The sequence below is a fragment of the Euleptes europaea genome, chromosome 2 (genome assembly GCF_029931775.1).
Source record: "Euleptes europaea isolate rEulEur1 chromosome 2, rEulEur1.hap1, whole genome shotgun sequence".
In the NCBI taxonomy this organism is placed as follows: Eukaryota; Metazoa; Chordata; class Lepidosauria; order Squamata; family Sphaerodactylidae; genus Euleptes; species Euleptes europaea.
Window position 1 is genome coordinate 134931631 of NC_079313.1, and position 21966 is coordinate 134953596.

Sequence of the window (21966 nt, forward strand, 5' to 3'; positions counted from 1 at the left end):
TGTGGGGGGAGTAAGTGAGTTGTGAATTTCCTGCATTGTGCAGGGGGTTGGACCAGATGACCCTGGTGGTCCCTTCCAACTCTATGATTCTAAATACTCTCTTACCCTGGTCTAAATAGAGACATGTATGTCCTTACTCATAATTTCTAACAGCTCCACAGGGGCCGTTTTTTTAAAGGCTTCCATTGGCTCTTAACACATACCACACTTGCAACCCTTAACTGAAGTGGTTTTTCTCATGCTACTTCCTCATTAGTTGTGTTTGTTCAGCTTCATTGGACTATTTATCTGCACCCCGTGAGCTGGAATGTCTGACTTCTTATCATCCTCATCATTACGTCTAACAACCAAGTCTGCTCCAGTCCCGTACAGAGGGAATCACCTCTAAAAGATTTAGGAGAGGATTCATGTCAAGCTTCTCCCTGCTCCAATCCCTCCACCTCCCCTTCTGTGCTTTTATTACAAGCATCTCTAAAATGACCTCCTTCTCATAAGCACCTGAAGGGGTGAGCTCTGACTGACGGAAACTTGGGCTGGAATAAATTTTGGTAGTCTGTAATAAGGTGCCACAAAAGTTCTGTTTCGTTTTGCTCCAGGAAACCCAGAAAAGCCTACAGACAGGGCCAGCAAAACTGCATTCAGAGACACGCGTGAACAGCCATGACCCAAACAAAGCAAGCCCTTGATAGGGTGGGCTCCACTTTCACATGAACACATGAAGCTGCCTTCTACTGAATCAGACCCTCGGTCCATCGAAGTCAGTATCGTCTACTCAGACCGGCAGCAGCTCTTCAGGGTCTCAGGCGGAGGTCTTTCACATCACCTACCTGCCTAGTCCCTTTAACTGGAGATGCTGATGATTGAACCTGGGACCTATTGCATGCAAAGCAGATTCTGACACTGAGCCATGGCCCCTCCCCTAGAGCAGTGAGGCCTAAGACTTTATAGTGATGTAGTGGTTAAGAACGGTGGTTTGGAGCGGTGGACTCTAATCTGGAGAACCGGGTTAGATTCCCCACTCCTCCACATGAGCAGCTTTGATTCCCCACTCCTCCACATGAGCAGAGGAGGCTAATCTGGTGAGCTGGATTTGTTTCCCCACTCCTACACATGAAGCCACCTGGGTGACCTCGGGCAAGTTACATCTCTCTCAGCGCCACCTACCTCACAGGGCGTGCTGTGGGGAAGGGGATTGTAAGCCGGTTTGAGTCTCCCTTAAGTGGTAGAGAAAGTCGGCATATAAAAACCAACTCTTCTTCTTCATTAAAAAGGTCTTAACAATTAATGCTAGATTCCAGTTGCACCTTAGAGACCAGCAAGATTTTTTTTTACTATAAACTTTTGAGAGTCAGAGTTCATGCCCCAAAAATCTGCTACTGGACTCAAATCTAGCTGCTCTACCACAGACCAACACAGCTGCCCTCCAAAACGAATAATTAATTATTGCTCAAAAAGGCACTTGCACGTGTGTGCTGGCACCACAGAAACTTAAAAGACTTTCACAGTGTTTGCCGATAAGCAACAAAGCGCCGTAATAGCTCCAGAGAACCAAAAGCAAAGAATTTAGAGCAGCTAGAAACATCAAACACTCTGTTTGCAGTAAAGCCAGTTTAAGATTATTAGGCTGCTCGGGCAAGCGATTCCATTCACAAAAAAGGAATAAGCATGAACAGATTCCAGCAAAGACTCTCCTCCCCACAGGCATCTGGTTTTTGTTATCATTGCAGAGGGATAACAGACGAGACCAAAGGCTCAATCCAACCACAACATTACTCACCTTACACCTTATGAGAACATTACTTCCCACCCTCCCAGCTCCACAATCTGTGGGACCTGTAGCTCCACAATCCTCCCCCCCTTTCTCCCAGTCCCAGCTCACCAAGACTTCCTGGCCACCATCGCCTTTGGAGCAGCTCTCCCTGCAAAGCCAAACCCCTTCCAGCCCCCTTGCCCATAAGCCATAGACAGACTTGGTCACAAACCATACCTGAGTCTCTACCCAAAGCTACCTTCTGACAAGTCCTCCAACCTCTCAAGGTCAGACTTGTCTACTCTGACTGGCAGCAGCTCTCCCAGATCTTCCCCTTTGCCTCCCTCCAGGTCTACTTTAACCGGAGATGCTGGGGGTTTGAACCTGGCACCCTTCTTCATGCCAAGCAGATGCTCTTCCACCAGTGTAACTCCAGCCCACATCTGAGCACCCAATCCACACTTTCCTGGACCTTAAGAACATAAGAAAGGCCACGCTGGATCAGACCAAGGCCCATCGAGTCCAGCAGTCTGTTCACACCGTGGCCAACCAGGTGCCTCCAGGAAGCCCACAAACAAGACGACTGCAGCAGCACGATCCTGCCTGTGTTCCACAGCACCTGATATAATAGGCCTGCTCCTCTGATCCTGGAGAGAAAAGGGATGCATCATGGCTAGTATCCATTTTGACTAGTAGCCATGGATAGCCGTCTCCTCCATGAACATGCCCACTCCCCTCTTCAAGCCTCCCATTTTTGCAGCCATCACCACATCCTGGGGCAGGGAGTTCCACAATTTAACGATTCTGACAGGCAGCTACTCTCCCAGGAAGAGCTTTCCTAACACCTCCTGTCCTTTAACTAGAAAGGCCAGGACTGACTCTGGGCTGGGTCCTTAAGAACATAAGGAAGGCCCTGCTGGATCAGACCCAGGCCCATCGAGTCCAGAACTGTTCACACAGTGGGCCAACCAGGGGCCTCTAGGAAGCCCACAAACAAGACTTTGACTGCAGCAGCACCGTCCTGCCTGTGTTCCACCGCACCCAAAATAATAGGCGTGCTCCTCTGATACTAGAGAGAACAGGTATGCAGCACGACTAGTATCCATTCTAACTAGTAGCCATGGATAGCCCTCTCCTCCACGAACATGTCCACTCCCCTCTTAAAGCCTTCCAAGTTGGCAGCTATTACCACATCCTGGGGCAGGGAGTTCCACAGTTTGACACCTCCCTGTCCGAGATCTCCCCACACCCGGGCTATACCCGCACTCGGCGTCTCCCGCCTGCCAACATCATCTCCGGACTCCTCCCATAGGGCGACAGCAGCCAGGGCGACTGCCCCGACTCCAGCCAGGCCTCGCCCTCAGCAAGGGATGGGGGGGGGGAGGGAGAGAACTACACCGGGGGAACCCTGCAAGTTGCGCCCCCCGCACAAAACTGCCGCCACTCCCTGCACGCAGACCACCAGCCTCTCAGGGAAGAACTCGCTTCCCTGAAAAGCTAGCTTTCTAAGAGGAGGACAATTTGCCTCTCCCGCGCCGGAGAAGCACCCAGCTGCGCAAATCCCCCCCCCGCCCTATCTAAATTCGGACATGACCCGTGTTGACCGCGTTCAGACGTGACACTGCGCGGACACGGGTCGGAGGCCTCCGCGAGGCGTCAGGGAGGCGCCTGGGCGGGCCTTCGCCCCCGCTCCCCCCCCCCCCCTGCGAGGGCCCGAGGCCCGCGCGGCTCCCTCACCCTGGCTGGCGCTCTCCATCTTGCTGAGGCCCCGGGACAGTTGCGCGGCTACGGCGGCGGCGGCGGCTCGGACGCCGTGACGTCAGACGCAGCCCTCCCACGCGGGCTATCAGCGGCCGGCGGGCCACGCCCCCTCCTTCCCCTGCCCGCGCAGAGCTTCCGGTCCCCCGAAGGGCGCGCGTTGTTGACGTCACCGCGAGGCGCCACGGAGAGGAACCAAAGGGCACGAGGGCAAGACACTTCCGCATCCCAATGGAAGAGCTCCGGCTTGGGAAATACCTGGAGATTTTGGGATAAACTGGCAAAAATGGATTTTGCTGTTCTACTTAGAGAGTTATAGAAACTAGATTTAATAAGTTATCCGGGCTGTGTGACCGTGGTCTTGGTATTTTCTTTCCTGACGTTTCGCCAGCAGCTGTGGCCGGCATCTTCAGAGGAGTAACACTGAAGGACAGTGTCTCTTCAGTGTCAAGTATGTAGGAAGAGTAATATATAGTCAGAAGGGGGTTGGGTTCTGACTATATATTACTCTTCCTACACACTTGACACTGAGAGACCCTGTCCTTCAGTGTTACTCCTCTGAAGATGCCTGCCACAGCTGCTGGCGAAACGTCAGGAAAGAAAATTCCAAGACCACGGTCACACAGCCCGGATAACCTACAAGAACCAATGAACTCTGACCGTGAAAGCCTTCGACAATATTTAGATTTAATAACTTTATATTTTATTGTTCACAAGATTTTTTAAAACGGTTTAGACACTTCTACGGGAGTCGCGTGAGGGGTCACTTCTTTAAGGTGGGTGGAGGGTCAAAGGGGTATCTTGGTTTTGTCAATTTTATATACTCTGTAATCGTAAATGTATTGATAAGTTTATATAGATACTCTTTTGTATTTTCGTTTTTTTAATGTTTGTTTTTATTTTATGTTATAAAAATAAAAATAAATTATTTAAAAAACGAAATACCTGGAGATTTTGGGGATGGAGCCCGATGAGGGTGGGGTTTGGGGAGGGGAGGTACTTCAATGCCATAGAGTCCAATTGCCAAAGTGACCATCAGCTGGAGATCAGTTGTAATAGCGGGAGATCTCCAGCTACTACCTGGAGGTTGGCAGCCCTAGAGAGCTGGGCACCTGCTGCAAGGAGTGGCTCAGAGTCGGAAGCGGCATCTTTTGAACCCATCGCCCCCTTCAGGGAAAAGGCTGCTTTGCTCGCTGGTGTGAGCGTTCCTAGCCAGGGCCTGGCCAAGTGTCTCTTCTCAAGGCTTTTCCAGAGGGGAGACTACTGAATTACACTTAATAATGAAGCTCAAGACTATGCATTCTCCGGGACTTAATAGAGATCTGGGGTTCTCAATGCTGATTTGAACACATGAAGCTGCCTTATACTGAACCAGACCCTTGGTCTATCCAAGTCAGTATTGTCTGCTCAGACCGGCAGCGGCTCTCCAGGGTCTCAGGCGAGTTTCACATCGCCTACCTGCCTAGTCCCTTTATCTGGAGATGCCAGGGATTGAACTGAACCTGGGACCTTTTGCATGCCAAGCAGATGCTGTACAAACTGAGCCATGGCCCCTCCCCCAAATGAAGCTGCCTTATACTGAATCAGACTCCTGGTCCATCAAAGTCAGTATTGTCTGCTCAGACCAGCAGCGGCTCTCCAGGGTCTCAGGCAGAGATCTTTCACATCACCTACTTGCCTAGTCCCTTTAACTGAGCCACAGCCCCTCCCCTACTACACTGAGCCTACTACCCCTCTGCATATCACACCTAATCCAATCACGCCTGCGAATGTCATTGACTTGCTTTTGAAATGTACATTGGCATTGTGTGTCTAATTCACTCTTCCCTACTTAAGGATAGATGGATTCACATCCTTGCTGCATCTGAAGAAGTGAGCTGTGGCTCATGAAAGCTCACACCCTGCAAGAATCTGTTTCCTTCTTTGTTATACTCCCTCCGGACACTAGATGGCAATACTAAGCCAGGTATCTCTTGTCCAAATGGCTGGTACAAATGTTCTTTATATATAAAATTATCTTGGTTTAGTGTTCCGGCAGAGACTCTAGACCGCTGTTGGGGGAACCAATTGCAAATGCTGACTCACTGGGAAAACAATCTTGCAATCGACTGAAATAAAAGTTCACCTCTTTGAAAAGGATAGATAGGACCATATTCTTACTAATGTGCCGTTTCTGCTCTCAGAGACATCTGCATGCCACGTTACAGACTTCTCGCAGTCCTCTCTTCCGCTTTCATTTCCCTCCACAGCACGGGAGTCATTTATTTATTTAGTTTGGTATTTAAGTTGATCAGTCCCAGAGGTCCCAATTAACTGTGGTTTAGGTGGAGGGGGGGCCTTCAAGCAGAAACTGAACAACCCACCTGCTGGGAATCTGACTATCGCTTGATTGGTTTTACAAAATATAGACCCTGCCTTTTCCCCCTCATAAGGGCCATGAAGGCAGCTAACAAGTTAAAACATACATTTCAAAATCCACTCCTTAAAAACTATTAAAACGAACAACAAAAAAACCCACACATCATTAAAAGAATTAAAACCAGAGCTAAAAATACACATGAAAACATTAAAAAAAAACAATTAAAACATTGGGTAGGAAGGCGGGATCACTGAGGAAACACCAAACAAAAAAGTCTTCACCCACTGGTGGAAGATGGTAGCGGAATGGAACAAGCGAGTCTCCCTGGAGAAAAGGATGTGTTCTGAACTATTTTTTGTATTTTTAAAAAGCATTCTCCATGGCAGTGGTTTGCAACATGGGGTACATGTACCCCCAAGGTTCTGCTCCTTGTCTTCTTGAAGGACCCCCTCAGCTCAAATACAGCTGTGAGAAAAATTTCTCAAAAGGGTAAGGGCTCGAACTCAGGACACACCAATTGTCAGCCATTTTGTCTCTCATGGTCATAGTGACCACGATCTCAAATTCTTTTGTTCTTTGGCAATACCAGCCTAAAGCATACCAGGCACAATTGCCAGGAGAGACGCTTCATTTTTCTTTTTAAAACATTAGCCCCTAGTGGCTTAAATACAGAATTTGACCTCTCTTGTTTTTTGTAATGTGGTCACTTTAATCAGTTGGATCCTTTTGAGAAATTTTTCTCACAGCTGTGTGTATTTGAGTTTGTCCCTGCATTCCTGGTCTCACTTCGAAGAATACTGACTTCTGAATGGGTTGATTACTCTTTCTACATGCCTTTCATATGGGGTAAGATTTCATTTTTAGTGTGGAGAGTTGTTCAATCTTTGACTCATTTTTAATATTAGCCTTATTGATTAGCTTCATTGTACCATAGGAAAAAATTGTTCCCATGAATTTCCTTTTGAAGATTCTTTGGACTTTTTGAAAAGCAGTGGTAAGCCGTCTTATTTTGGAAATTGCATTCATGTTGTTACAAATGTATTCTCAACACTCTTAAGTTGTCACTGTAGTCATTTTGATAAGCCTTATTATTATGATGATTATCATTATTTCTAGAAGCCATTATTATTGGTCTCTTTAAACATCGTTGTGGTCGCCAAGCTGAGGAAGGATTGGATTCCGAAACGCGTACTTGTGATAGACCCACCTTAAACCTTTCTTCGTCTCTTCATGATTTTTCATGGACTATAATTCTTGAGTATACATGAGCCTTTGTTAAGGCCACAGAAATAATTCTTGAATTTATGTTGTTCATGTTTTGTTGTTAAAAGCAATCTGTATATATACATTTTTTGTTATTTCAGACCCAGTGAGGTTTCTGTGTGGCTTTCAACACAGTGTTTATGAATATATGTTGTGTTTTGGATTTTCCAAAAAATAGAATTATTATATTCTATAATATTGTTTTCTTTTCCAGTTGGTATATTTCACATATTATCTTTGAAGCCACGTGCTGCCATTTATTATAGTTTCTACTATTTCCAGCATAGGTAATTTCTTCTTCCAGTTTACCACCTGGAGACTGGCAACCCTAGTCCAATGCCATAGAGTCAATCCTAGAGGCTGGCAGCCCTACCAACTCTCCTTATAAGAGAGTCCCCTCCTCCCAAGCAGCCCCCCTTGATATGTCACCCTAGAGCTGACTGACTGCAGAGACGGAGAAAGCCGATTTTCTCTGCTCCCCCAGTAGCCTCATCTGCAACTGTGCTTGTCGCAAGGGAAATAAATATTTTCAGCTTTGGCAGGCCTAGATGGCAGCACGCAGGGAGGTGGCTTTCAGACAGGCCGGCTGTCAACCGCCCCTTGGATTCCTGCCAGGCAATCAGGACCACCACGTCTATCCTAAGAGGCATTAGTCTCCCAGGAGAACTCATTAGCATACAGTGAACCCAGGCAGGTCTCTCGTTTGCTCCTGGGTCCCTGTGTGTGTGTGTGTGTGTGTGTGTTAAGTGCTGTCAAGTCGCTTCTGACTCATGGCGACCCTATGAATGAAAGTCCTCCAAAATGTCCTATCTTTGACAGCCTTGCTCAGATCTTGCAAACTGAAGGCTGTGGCTTCCTTTATGGGGCCAATCCAGCTCTTGTTGGGTCTTCCTCTTTTCCTGCTGCCCTCAACTTTTCCTAGCATGACTGTCTTTTCCAGTGACTCTTGTCGTCTCATGACGTGACCAAAATACGACAGCCTCAGTTTAGTCATTTTAGCTTCTAGGGTCAGTTCAGGCTTGATTTGATCTAGAACCCACTGATTTGTTTTTTTTTTTGGCAGTCCACGGAATCCGTAACGCTCTCCTTCAACACCACATTTCAAAGGAATCTATTTTCTTCCTTTCAGCTTTCTTCACTGTCCAGCTTTCACGTCCATACATAGTAATAGGGAATACGATGGCAAGAATTAATCTAGTCTTGGTGGCCAGTGGCCTGGGTCCCTAGCATTCTGGAAATCCCATGTCAGCTCGGAAGGCGCTCCGAAGCGCAGATCTGGTGCCCGCAGAGCCACGTCTTCAAGAGCTCAGAAAAAAAGAGTGATCACATCTCATTTATTGGCAACACATCTCATTTAGGTAGGGTTGCCAACCTCCAGGTGGCACCTGGAGATCTCCTGCTATTGTGGAACTCCTTGCCTCAGGATGTGGTGATGGCTGCCAGCTTGGAAGGCGTTAAGAGGGGAGTGGACATGTTCATGGAGGAGAGGGGGTATTCATGGCTACTTGTCAAAATGGATTCTGGTCATGATGCATCCCTATTCTCTCCAGGATCAGAGCAGTGGGCCTATTATCTTAGGTGCCGTGGAACACAGGAAGGAGAACCCTGCTGCAGTCTTCTTGTTTGTGGGCTTCCTAGAGGCACCTGGTTGGCCCCTGTGTGAACAGACTGCTGGACTCGATGGGCCTTGGTCTGATCCAGCAGGGCTTTTCCTATGTTCTTATGTACAATTGATCTCCAGGCGACAAGGATCAGTTCTGCTGGAGAAAATGGCTGATTTGGAGGGTGGGCCCCGTGGCGTTATACTCTGTTGAGGTTCCTCCCCCAAACCCACTCTACCCCCAAAATCTCCAGGTACTTCCCAACCCAGAGTTGGCAACCGTAGTTTTTAGGAATTCAGCCTTACAGGAGTAGGGTAGCCAACTCCTGGTTTAGAATTTTCTTAAGATTTGAGGATGGGGCCTGGGGAGGGCAGAGTTTGAGAAGGGGAAGGATTTCCACAGGGTATAATGCCATAGAGTCCACCCTTCAAAGCAGCCATTTCCTCCAGGGGAACTAGACTTCCCAACCTCCAGGTGGTGGCTGGAGATCTCCTGCTATTACAACTGAGCTCCAGGAATTTCCCAACCCAAAATTGGCAACTCGACGATCATTGGACCCAACCCCAAAACAAATACTGCTTTTAACTAGGCATGCCAACTTCTAGGCGGGGACTGAAGTTCTGTTACAAGGGTCCCCAGGGTCATCTAGTCCAACCTCCCTGCACAATGCAGGACATTCACAACTACCTCCCTCCACACCCCCAGTGGCCCCTACTCCATGCCCAGAAGATGGCCAAGGTGCCCTCCCTCTCATGATCTGCCTAAGGTCGTAGAATCAGCATTGCTGACAGATGGCCATCAAGCCTCTGCTTAAAAATCTCCTTCCCTTCCTCTCCCCACACCTTGTGAAGTATGTGGGGCTGAGACAGTTTAGAGAACTATGACTAGCCCAAGGTCACTCAGCTGACTTCATGTGGAGGAGCAGGGAAACCAACCCGGTTTACCAGATTAAGAGTCCGCCGCTCATTCGGAGGAGTGGGGAATCAAACCTGGTTCTCCAGATTAGAGTTAACCGCTAAGAAGAAGAAGAGGAAGAGGAGGAGAAGGAGGAGGTTTTTATATGCCGACTTTCTCTACCACTTAAGGGGACTCAAACCAGCTTACAATCACCTTCCCTTCTCCTCCCAACAGACACCTTGTGAGGTCGGTGGGGCTGAGAATGCTCTAAGAGAGCTGTGACTAGCCCAAGGTCACCCAGCTGGCTTCATATGTAGGTGTGGGGAAATTAATCCAGTTCACCAGATTAGCCTCCGCCGCTCATGTGGAGGAGAGGAGAATCAAACCCAGTTCTCCAGATCAGAGTGCACCGCTCCAAACCACCACTCTTAACCACTACAGCATGCTGGCTCTCATGATGTATGGGATATGGCACCTCCAGAGCTTTGACAGAGGGGTGGAGGGTAAAATCACATTGCAATGGGAGAGTTGGTTTAAAAAAAACCCTTTACACCATGTAATGCAGGTTAATGTTAGTGCAAGTCAACGCTCAAGGCAAGTATGCATGCCAGAAATTCCAAGTCATGCCTTGAATCTCCTCCCCTTCCTGGTCTTCCTTTATTCCCACCTCTGAAGCCAAACTCTACCTCTCTCTATTATTCCTTCTCAAGGCAGTGCTCTGTCTTTCCCAGCTTCACTAAGCAGCTTCCTTAGTGACTTCAAAATGGTACTTGCTAAGCTTGGAGGCAGCAAGTTTCCTAAGTTTTACCCAGATCTTGAAGGCCACCAGAAAAGAAAAGAAAACAGGTTCCTGATATCTCCACCTCTCAACATGATTTTTTAGAGGTGGTCTAAAGGAGGTGAAATGAAGCATGGACCCCCAAGCCCTGTAGCATTGCAAGTAAGAATAGTCAATTACCACCTATATTTAGCAGCGCTAATCTGTTCTCTTTCCCTCCCCTAAAAGGCTTGTATCATTATCGGAAAAACACAATAGGGGCTCAATGATTCAGAATTCTTTCTCGCTCTTTCAGTGTCTCTCTCTTTCTTCTATTCCCACCTCCTCTGCTCCGGCTATAACTTCCAGGGCATCTGGAAATCGTCGGGTTTAAGGAGAGACCAATGCGTGGCCTCTACATTTTTCATGTGCTTCTTGGCTAAAAAGACGGCCATCCGCTGCTTTTCTTTGGAGGTGAGAAACGTCCCGACCCTCCACGGGAAACCGACGTCAAGGCCTCGGCTCGACTTGTAGTCCTGTAGCTCCTTGAGACACCATTCCTCGTCGACCTTGTAACGGCGGCAGACCACCTTTTCTTGGCGGGGGTTGGCAGCCCGGAGCCAGTTGTGTACTGCGGCCACCCCTTCCGGGGACATTACGTCCGGGTAGCGATGCTCCAGCAACTGGACCAGGAGTTCGTTCGCCCGGTTGCACCGGAGGTTGGCGATCTGGTCGTCCACATCCGGGCAGGTGGTGATGACCTCGTCCTTGGTCCTCCGGATCAGCAAGACGGGCCCCATGTACTTGCACAGCTGTTCGCCCACGTTGAGGTTGAAGTGGCCTTTCACTGTCCGCACCACCAGCTTCTTCCAGCTCTTGGGCATCACATTCAGGGCTAAAGGAAGCAGGTCGTCAAAAGTGGCGTCCAGGACCAGGGCTCCGATCGACGGGTAGGTCATGGCAGCCCACGTGGCCGAGTAGCCCCCCAAGGACCACCCGTACACAACGATGTCTTCTAGCCGGAAGCCCAGGCAGCGAGTCGCGTACTGGATCACCACGTCCACGGCGTTGGCATCATTCTGTGGGTAAGGGTGGCCCGTACTCCCTGCGAAGCCGGGGTGGTTCCACCCCAGCACAGAATAGCCGGTCTGCAAGGGGGTGGAAAGGCAGCCCCATTCATAGAAGCTGACGTTCCCCTCGCAACAAACCACCAGCCGCTTCCCTCGGAGCTCCGCCGAGCCCGTGCCTGCCGCTCTCCTGTCCACAAACATGGTGTCGATCTTATTCCCGTCCCGAGCCACCAGCTTAGCGCGTTTCCCGTGATATTCCTCCAGGAGGCGGGCTTGGCCCTTTGCCAGGACGGGCAACAAGGCTTGGTTCAGGAGGAACATCGAGCCAGGGTAGAGCAACCAGCGGCCTAAGGAATGGGCCATGACGTAGCTGGCCAGTTGGCCTGGCAGCTGTTTGAAACGGCTGAAGAAGTCCCGGTGGGAATCCCGGTCTCCACCCGGCCCGACAGCAAACGCCGATGCCAGCGGGCATGGTTGCGACGCTGCTTTGACAAGGATCTGGCGCCTTCGGCCTCCGATGCAGCCGGGGGTGTTGCCACCATTGCTGGGCTCATCCCACTGGAATTCGATGGGCCAAGTCCTGGATTTGAAATTATAGCTGGCCGTAAAATAGATCTTGAAAACATGGGCGAGAGCCTTTGGGAAACACAGGACACACATGGAGAGAGGCAATGGCTATCTTCCATGAGAGGTACCACTGAGGTTGTTTTTTTTTTAAGGGGAAAAAACAGGGGCAAAAAATAATAATAACCCTGCGAGAGAGGTTTTCGATCGATTCAGAGTGGAAGGCCCTTTCCTTTACTTCAGAGGCGCGTGATGTTGCCTGTGGAAATCGCTGGTTCTTTGGCCATCGTGAAGTGATGCAGATTCAGCTGGGGCCCCTCCCAGGAGACTTTCCCAGGCTTGGCCATCAGAGCAGTGTAACAATAAATGAAGTCATAAATGAACAGCGACTGGTAAGCATGCAGTTTGGATGGTGACCACTAGAGGCACCCTAGGACATTTTCTAAGGTGGGCATTAATTGGGTTTTATCCTATGACTGATGGTTTACAGTCAGAAGCCATCTGGAGCCAGAGGGAAAAAGAAGGGTATCAATATTTTAATAAACAAAAAAATTGAGAGTGGGTAGTGCATTTATTGCCCTGAACATGGATGGCCCAGGCTAGCCCAACAGGGTTGCCAGCTAGAGTTGCCAACCTCCAGGTAGTAGCTGGAGCTCTCCTGCTATTACAACTGATCTCCAGCTGATAGAGATCAGATCCCCTGAAGAATATGGCCACTTTGGTAATTGGACTCTATGGCATTGAAGCCCCTCCCCAAACAACGCTGTCCTCAGGCTCCACCCCAAAAACCTCCCACCAGTGGCATAGAGGGACCTGGCAACCCTATTGCCAGCTCTGGGTTGGGAAATGCCTGGAGGTTTTGGGGGGTGGAGCCTGAGGAGGGTGGGGTTTGGGGAGGGGCTTCAATGGAGCGTAATGCCATCGAGTGCCATTGACGGGATGTGGATAACTTACTGGTCATATCCTATAGGTGGGGGGATGAAGCAGAAGGAAACAGTTGAAGGCAGCACTTCTCTGTGATTGGGCTGGCCCTGTAACATCACAGTCCTGCCCCATTGATGTTGCTGAATCAGAATTCTGAGCTTCCTGCTGGGGGCCGAGTTCTGCCAAGGTGTCTGCTACTCTTCTTCAGCCTGCATTGTCTACTCTGACCTGCAGCTGCTCGAGCTTTGCCCGTCCTGTTGCTGGAGATGCCAAGAAGGTGCTGCATGGTAGGTGCTCCGGCACTGACCTACGACCTCTCCTTCTGCTTCCACATTAGGTCATGCTAGGGTTGCCAGGTTCCTCTTCACCTCCGGCGGGAGGTTTTTGGGGCTGAGCCTAGGAAGGTGGGATTTGGGGAGGGGAGGGACTTCAATGCCATAAAGTCCAATTGCCAAAGTGGCCATTTTCTCCTGGTGAACTGATCTCTATTGGCTGGAGATCAGTTGTAATAGCAGGAGATCTCCAGCTAGTACCTGGAGGTTGGCAACCCTAGGTCATCATTGCTCCAAGACCCCTTGTGTCAGTTCTCTTGGGGCATTAAGAGTTGGCATGCCATGAAATTATGGGAACGACTACGGACAAGCGATATAAAATTTTCTTCTTCCCAATCTGTTAGAGAGAACTGGTACAAGATGTTCTTTACATGGTATTTAGCACCCAAGGATCTTCAAAAGATGTATAAAGCAAATCAAGCCAATTTTTGGAAGTGTTCTGAAACCGAAGGAACTTTTTATCACCAATGGTGGACATGTAAAAAGAGTCAAAGGTTTTGGCATAAAATACATAAAGAGATTCAGGAGATCCTTCAGGTGAGCTTTGAACTAGATCCTAAATACATGTTGCTGGGTATAACACCCCCTCAAGCGAACTCAATCCATAAAGAACTTTATCAATATGCAATTATTGCCATGCCACCAGAATTCTTTATGCTACATATTGAAAATCTAGCTCACTTCCACATATTAATGGGCGAAAACACATGGTCGCTTTAGCCTCCTTTATTCCCTGTTTCAGCCAGGTTTCAGCCAGGATCAAACGCATGCGTTTCGCCGAACGTGTGTTTGATCCTGGCTGAATCCTGGCTAAAACGGAATAAAGGAGGCTAAAGCGACCGTGTGTTTTCGCCCACAGAGTGGATTAATAAATTGTTTGATTTTGCACTGATGTCTAGACTAACACATATGATTAGAATGAATTTAATGGATGACTTTAAGACAAAATGGCAACCCTTATATGGTTACTATTCATGTGCTATCAATACTCACTCGAGAATAATTATTAAAATTGTTAGAATAGGAATTATTTAGAATAATTTAGAGAATTGTTCAGATGTTTCAATTGTCCAGAATAACTGACGATGAGACTTTACATTATGTAAAAGCTTGGACACTGACACATTTTTGATATATTTTTCCCTCCCCCCCTCTTTCTTTTCTGTATCCTATTATATTTTTAAAAAAAAGAGTTGGCAAGGCTGGGCATCTACCAAGATCTGTGCCACAAGAGAGGGCCCACCACCTGCAGGAGATGGGCCGTCCACCTTCTCCCAGGAATGGCAGATTGCTTCAGGGGCCTGGTGGAGACAGCAAAAGATGGGTCTTTCGTGCTCTTTCATGCTCCACCAGCCCCAATGAGATCTAAAGGAAAGTGAGGGGAGCCAAGTGCTATTGTTTCTCTTGGTGCTTTCCCCCCCCCCCCCATGGAGAGGCCCCTGTGATGTCACAGACGTTTCTGGGAACCATTTCCCATTTCCAGCTTGGAGGAGAGTGCAACACTTGACAACATGAACATGAACAGAATGGGTGTGTACAGTTCTGGTCACCACACCTAAAAAAAGGATATTGCAGAGCTTGAGAAGGTGCAGAAAAGAGCAACCAAAATGATCAAGGGGCTAGAGCAACGGCCCTATGAGGAGCGGTTGAAACAGGGCTGTTTTTCTTAGAAAGAAGGCTGTTAAGGGGAGATATGATAGAGGTCTTTTAAATTATGCATGGTATGGAGGGAGTGGACAGGGAGAATCTTTTCTCCCTCTCATAATACCAGAACGCAGGGTCATCTGCTGAAGCTGTGGGGTGAGAGATTCAAAACAGATAACAGGAAGTATTTCTTCAGACGCATAGTTAAATTGTGGAACTCCCTGCCCCAGGATGAGATGATGACTGCCAACTTGGAAGGCTTTAAGAGGGGAGTGGACATGTTCATGGAGGAGAGGGCTATTCATGGCTACTAGTCAAAATGGATACTAGTCATGATGCATACCTGTTCTCTCCAGGATCAGAGGAGCATGCCTATTATATGAGGTGCGGTGGAACACAGGCAGGACAGTGCTGCTGCAGTCGTCTTGTTTGTGGGCTTCCTAGAGGCACCTGGTTGGCCATTGTGTGAACAGACTGCTGGACTTGATGGACCTAGGTCTGATCCAGCATGGCTTTTCTGATTACTTCTGCCAGGAAAGTATATGCACATGTGCATGAGGAGGCAGTGTGCCTTAGTGATGCGAAGTTCCATGAGATGGCATCTTGCCAGGGCCTTCCAAAACATGGATGCTACCCCGTATTCCTTCCACAGCTTTTCAGGCTTTTGCAGTATCGCATGTACAAATCAGCCTTAAGAAAGGGGTGGCGACCACCAAGATAAATGGGACAGACATGCTTATCCACTATGAACCTCCAGCTCTGGAAAGAAGGAGGAGGAGGAGGAGAGTTGGTTTTTATATGCCGACTTTCTCTACCACTTAAGAAGAAGAAGAAGAGTTGGCTTTTATATGCCAACTTTCTCTACCAAAGAAGAAGAAGAGTTGGTTTTTATATGCCGACTTTCTCTACCACTTAAGGGAGACTCAAACCCGCTTACAATCACCTTTGTTTCCCCTCCCCACAACAGACACCCTGTGAGGTAGGTGGGGATGAGAGAGCTCTAAGAGAGCTGTGACTAGCCCAAGGTCCCCCAGCTGGCTTCATGTGGAGGAGTGGGGAAACCAACCCAGTTCACCAGATTAGCCTCCGCCACTCATGTGGAGGAGTGGGGAATCAAACCCAGTTCACCGCTCCAAACCACCGCTCTTAGCCACTACACCATGCTGGATTAAAAAAATAGAATTTTCAAATGGAACAAATAAATGAATCATCTGCAGACAGTTCTGCTCCTGATAAGAGGCTGCCATTCCTAAAACAAGGCTTCAGGGGAAATATTCCTTCCTTGAGACAGTGTCCGCTCAAGACATTACATGGAACATTGGAAGTCAGCACCTGTTTAATATGGTACTAACTACTAGATAGAGAGATAGATATTTTTCTTTTTTGCAGCTCCATGTGTTCATGTGAGTGATCTGCAGGTTGACACGCAGCAGTGCGCTCATTCAGACAAACACGCGAGGCCAAAACACAACTCTGAAATCTTAGCTTGTATTTCTCTCTTTCTCTTTCTCTCTCGGCAACCAAACCCACCGCCTGACCATCCCAAGTCAGAGCTTCCAGGGGAGCTGAAACTCATCGGTCGGCAAAGTTCTCCCGTGTGTGGTCATCACATTCTTCATGTGCTTCTTGGCCAGAAACAGGGCTAGCTGCTGCTTCTGGTTGCAAGTAAGGCCTTTCCCGATTTTCCACGGGAAATCGGCCTGTGCCCCCAGACTCTCCCTGTAGCTCTGGAGCTTGTGGAGACACCAGTTTTCATCCACCTTGTACAAGTAGTGGTAGATGAGAGACTCCAACGGAAGGCTGCCAGCAGAGAGCCACTGGTGCACCACTTCTTCCGCCCCAGAGATGATCTCGGGGTAACGGGTCGTCAGGAGCTGCAGCAGCAAGTGGTTGGCTCGGTTGGTCTTGACAATGGGAAGGCGGTTCTCCGGATTGAACTTGGTGCTGGTGATTTCGTCGAGGGTCCTCCGGATCAGCATGACGGGCCCCGGGTATTTGCACACCTGCTCGGCCACGTTGAGGTTGAAGTGCTCCATCACCGTCTTCACCACCAGCTTCTTCCACCTCTTGTCGATCACTTTCATCGCCAAAGGGACCAGTCCGTCGAAGGAGGCATCCAGGATCAAGCCGCCCAGCTTTGGGTAGCTCATGGCAGCCCACGTTGCCGTGTAGCTGCCTAAGGAATAGCCGTAGATCACGATGTCCGGCAGGCTAAAGTTAAGGCGGTGGATGGCGTACTGGAGCACCACTTCCATGGCGTTGATGTCGTTCTTTGGGTAAGGTGCCCCCGAGCTTCTCGCGAAACCAGGATGGTTCCACCCCAGGACAGAGTACCCGGCTTTCAATGGGGTGAAAAGGCAGCCAATCTCGTAAAAGCTGCCATTCCCTTCACAGCAAATAACCAACTGCATCCCCTTCGGCTCCAGATCTTTCCTGTGCCTCCTGTCTACAAACATGGTGTCGATTTCGTTTTCATCCCGAGCGATCAGTTTGGCTCGTTTCCCGTGAAAATCCTCCATGAGGCGAGTCCGGCCCTTCACCAGCAAAGAGAGCGGGATTTTGTTCAAGAGGCAAACGGAGCCCGGGTACAGCAAGCAGCGGCCAAGAGAGTGCGCGATGGCGTACCTGGCCAGTTTGCTGGAGGACTGCTTCATGCCTTGGAGGATGCTGCTTTGGGTCAGTCTCGGCTCTTCTTGCTTGCTGGACGACTGTGATCTCGGAGGGTTGGTGGCGGTGGCACCATCGCCACCGACCACACTGCTACTGCTACCCTTGAACTCATCCCAACGGTATTCCACGGGCCAATTCCTGAACAAACACCCGTCCTTGATCATCAGCCACGCTTTCGTTTTGTAACACATGTCGATATTCCCTAGTGGTGCTCATACAATTAGTTTCCTTAAGTTACGAGAATTAGGCTCATAGGTTCTTATGTTCTTATGTAACACATTTCTAAGTTCTTTAGTGACGCTCAATAGAACTATATAACCGTACCTTTCAGAAAGGTGTACATTGGAGAAAGGAGACAGGAGAAGATGGAGGAATGCCAATGAAGGATTTACGGAGCCCAAGAGGTATTTAGAGGACCTCCATTTAAATCAGTGTGGGCAGACAACAGGCCCTTCAGTCTGGGGAGGGGGTTGGTATCCTGCAAAGGGCACTTTCTCGAGGAGCCCTTACAGGCCAGCCAATCAAGGCCAAGGTAATAATTAGCAAGGTCAACTTCCTTTGTGATCAGCTCCCACACTGAAGTCTTGGCTGCCGAAGCCTCAGGCTACCAGAGGTGTCTCTAGCTGTCCAGTGCAAGGTTTTCTACAGGGTTCACCGCAGGAGTCGTAGGTGGTAGAAGGGAGCCCAGAGTATTGCCCCACACATCCTGGACCCTTTCACTGGTCCCACAGAATGAAAGGCTTTGTTATGGGTGTAGAGTTGCCATCTCTGGGCTGGGAAATTCCTGGAGATTTGAGGGTGGAGCCTGGGGAGGGGAGGGTTTGGGGAGGGACCTCAGCAGGGCATAATGCCATAGAGTCCACCCTGCAAAGCTGCCATTTTCTCCAGGGGAACTGATCTCTGTAGTAGGGAGACCCGTTGTAATTCTTGAAGATCTCCAGGCCCTACCTGGAGGTTGGCAACCCCTGGAGAACAGTTCCCCTAGAAGAAATGGCTGCTTGGAGGGTGGGCTCTATGTTGAGCTCCCTGTTGAGCTCCCTCTTCTCCCAAATCCTCATCCTCCTCAAATTCCATCCCCAAATCTCCAGGAATTTCTCAACCCAAAATTGGTAATCGTAGCTACATCCCAGCCTCAGTCCAGGTGGCCAGTGGTTGTTTTTCAAGATCAGTCCCTCACCTATCTTCATCTAAGCAATAATGGAAGGCACCATCTAGTTCCTGGCTGGATTCAAATCCGCTGTGCTGATGAATATCAACCTCTAGCCAGTGCTGGGACCATACCAGAGCCAGCGTGGTGTAGTGGTTAAGAGCGGTGGTTTGGAGCGGTGGACTCTGATCTGGAGAACTGGGTTTGATTCCCCCACTCCTCCACATGAACTGGATTTGTTTCCCCACTTGTACACATGAAGCCAGCTGGGTGACCTTGGGCTAGTCACAGTTCTCTCCGAATTCTCTTAGGCCCACCCACCTCACAGGGTGTCTGTTGTGGGGGACTGGAAGGGAAGGTGATTGTAAGCCAGTTTGATTCTTCCTTAAGTGGTAGAGGGTGGGCATATAAAAACCAACTCTTCTTCTTCTCCTTCTCCTTCTCCTTCTCCTTCTCCTTCTTCTCCTTCTCCTTCTCCTTCTCTTTCTCCTTCTTCTCCTTCTCCTTCTCCTTCTCCTTCTCCTTGTCAGCTGTGGGTTCTGGAGGAACTAATGGGGGTTGATGGACCAGACTCTCTAAGTTCCTCCAGTACAGCAGTTCCAGACTCGAATTGCTATAGCAACAAACTCCTTGTAACATCACAGTTGACGTCACAGAATCGCACGGCTGGGAGGAACCAAAAGACCTCTAGCAGGGAGACCTGTGAGGACTCATGTGGAAAAGGAAACCCCATCCTTCTCCCCCTTCTACTGGCCATTCTTGCAATGGCTCTACTGAGAGACAGTGTGATGGTTAGAGGAGGAGTATCCGGGATAGTGTTGCCAACCTCCAGGTGGGGCCTGGTGGTCTCCTAGAATTACAACGGCTCTCCAGAGATCAGTTCCTCTGGAGAAAATGGCTGCTTTGGAGGGTGGCCATTCTCTACACTCTAAAGGGAGCAGGCCTATTATCTGAGGTGCTGAGGAACACAGGCAGGACGATGCTGCTGCAGTTGTCTTGTTCGTGGGCTTCCTAGAGGCCCCTGGTTGGCCACTGTGTGAACAGGCTGCTGGACTTGATGGGCCTTGGTCTGATCCAGCAGGGCCTTTCTTATGTTTCTTATGTTAAGGCTTTAAGAGGGGAGTGGACATGTTCATGGAGGAGAGGGCTATTCATGGCTACTAGTCATGATGCATATCTATTCTCACCAGGATCAGAGGAGCATGCCCATTATATCAGGTGCCGTGGAACACAGGCAGGATAATGTTGCTGCAGTTGTCTTGTTTGTGGGCTTCCTAGAGGCACCTGGTTGGCGACTGTAGGAACAGACTGCTGGACTTGATGGGCCTTGGTCTGATCCAACATGGCCTTTTTTATGTTCGTATGTCCTTATGACATTACATTTGCAGTGAGGTCCTTCCCCAAACCCAGCCTTCCCCAGCCGCTCCCACAGAGCTCCAAGAATTTCCCAACCTGGAGTTGGCAACCCTAAGCTGATTCTGGCAACCCGACCTCTACCCCCTGTTGGTGGGCAGGGGGTACCTGGGTGGCAACCCTATTACCAGCATTCTTTACAACACCCTTCCTACCTTCTGACTGGGATATAAGGGCTCAGAGATCTCCATTCCTACTCCTGTCTGACTGAAGGGAACTTTGCCTCTTGAAAGCTTATATCCCCAAAATCTTGTTGGTCTCTAAGGGACTACTGGAATCTAAGGTCTTTTATGCATGGCTGTTTCACTCACCGTCACCACTCTGACTAGGGTTGCCAGGGCCCTCTTCGCCCTGGTGGGAGGTTTTGGGGGCAGAGCCTGAGGAGGGCAGGGTTTGGGGGAGGGAGGGACTTCAATGCCATAGAGTCCAATTGCCAAAGCGGCCATTTTCTCCAGGTGAACTGATCTCTATCTGCTGGAGATCAGTTGTAATAGCAGAAGATCTCCAGCTAGTACCTGGAGGTTGGCAACTCTAACTCCGACGACTTCGGGTCTTTGTTTGGCTTATGCATGGTGTTTCCAGCTGTCAGAGGTTGCCTCTCTGTCCCCTCTCCATTTCCCCGCGTTTTGAGAGACCTGTTTTATCTTGAATTTGAAAATGGGGCAAAACACAGGGAAACACGGGGAGAGCGAGGCAACCTCTGACGGTCAGAAACGCATGCATAATCCAGTCAAAGACCCGAAGTCGTCAGAGGGGTGATGGTGAGTGAAACAGCCATGCATAAAAGACGGGACTTATCCCAAGGTTCATCGAGACTGGGAACCTGGTGTTATATGTATTCAAAACAGAAAAATCTCTTTTCTTGCAGGGAAGAAGCCATGCAGTTCATATTTTTCCACCACTAAGGCGTCCTCTACGTTTACTGTTGAAGGTTCTAATTCTGGAGCAGAAGCCGCGTGAGTCTGCTAAAGCAAAAACGAACTGGAGTCTTTTGGCATTTGGCAGTCTAAAGAAATTTTATTCCACCATCACCTTTTTTTTTTTTTTTTTTGCTATTTTTTTTATTTTCTATACATTTCATTAATATTGTCATAATATTCATTTCTACACATGCATTCTAATAAAAGATAAAAGGATATATAATTCTATATAGATTTTCTTCTAACTTCCCCTCTTCCCTCCTCTATCACTAACAAATATCAGTAGTCCTCTTTGCAATAACTATCTAATTCATTATAGGATATAATATTTTTTTAAGTACTTAATTTCCTCTTTCTTTTAATAATACATTTATTATTATTTTTAACAGCTGAATTAGATTAAATCATAGCCTTTAACATTATTTATATTAAGTTCATTATCACAGTATACCAGCCATGCCTCCCACTCCTTCACAAATTCTTCATTTTCAGTTTGATTTACTAACGCTGTCAATTTCGCCATTTCTGCTAGTTCAAACATTTTATTTATCCAGTCAACTTTGGTATCTCAGACATTTTCCATTTAGCTGCATAGACCAATCACCATCACCTTTGATGGACTAGAGCCCCCTTCATCCCAGACTAGAGCTGGAGATTCTTTCCCACTTTGAAGCCCCTTTTATCAGATGAGCCCAAACGTTTCCCTCTTCTTCGGCTTCATGCATCAACCTCTATCTGTCTCCAGCCATAAGAAGAAGAAGAGTTGGTTTTAATTCCGCGCTTTTCTCTACCTTTGAGGAGTCTCAAAGGGGCTTACAATCACCTTCCTTTCCCCTCCCCACAATAGGAAACTTGTGATATAGATGGGGCTGAGAGAGTTCGGAGAGAACTGTGACT

At 48.6% G+C, this 21966-nt stretch overlaps 3 protein-coding genes across 7 annotated transcripts in view; all 3 read right to left on the reverse strand.

Moving 5' to 3' along the window:
- The window catches only part of TPD52L2 (TPD52 like 2), a 33569-nt gene extending 30034 nt beyond the window's left edge, over positions 1-3535 (reverse strand). For 4 of the 5 annotated variants that reach the window (XM_056845305.1, XM_056845303.1, XM_056845304.1 and 1 more), the window contains exon 1: positions 3488-3533. In XM_056845305.1, coding sequence (XP_056701283.1) covers positions 3488-3506 — 19 coding nt within the window. In that variant the 5' untranslated portion in view covers positions 3507-3533. Of the gene's footprint in view, positions 1-3487 lie in introns of all 5 variants that reach the window. The other variant, XM_056845301.1, reaches the window with a different exon arrangement.
- A 7206-nt stretch (positions 3536-10741) lies between these two features.
- LOC130473727 (protein ABHD16B-like) lies at positions 10742-12115 on the reverse strand. The gene has a single exon (XM_056845297.1). It carries the CDS (start codon positions 12113-12115, stop codon positions 10742-10744), a length of 1374 nt encoding a protein of 457 aa, XP_056701275.1.
- A 4351-nt stretch (positions 12116-16466) lies between these two features.
- On the reverse strand, positions 16467-17780 carry LOC130473728 (protein ABHD16B-like). Its single transcript, XM_056845298.1, has one exon. It carries the CDS (start codon positions 17778-17780, stop codon positions 16467-16469), a length of 1314 nt encoding a protein of 437 aa, XP_056701276.1.
- Positions 17781-21966: the final 4186 nt, after the last annotated feature.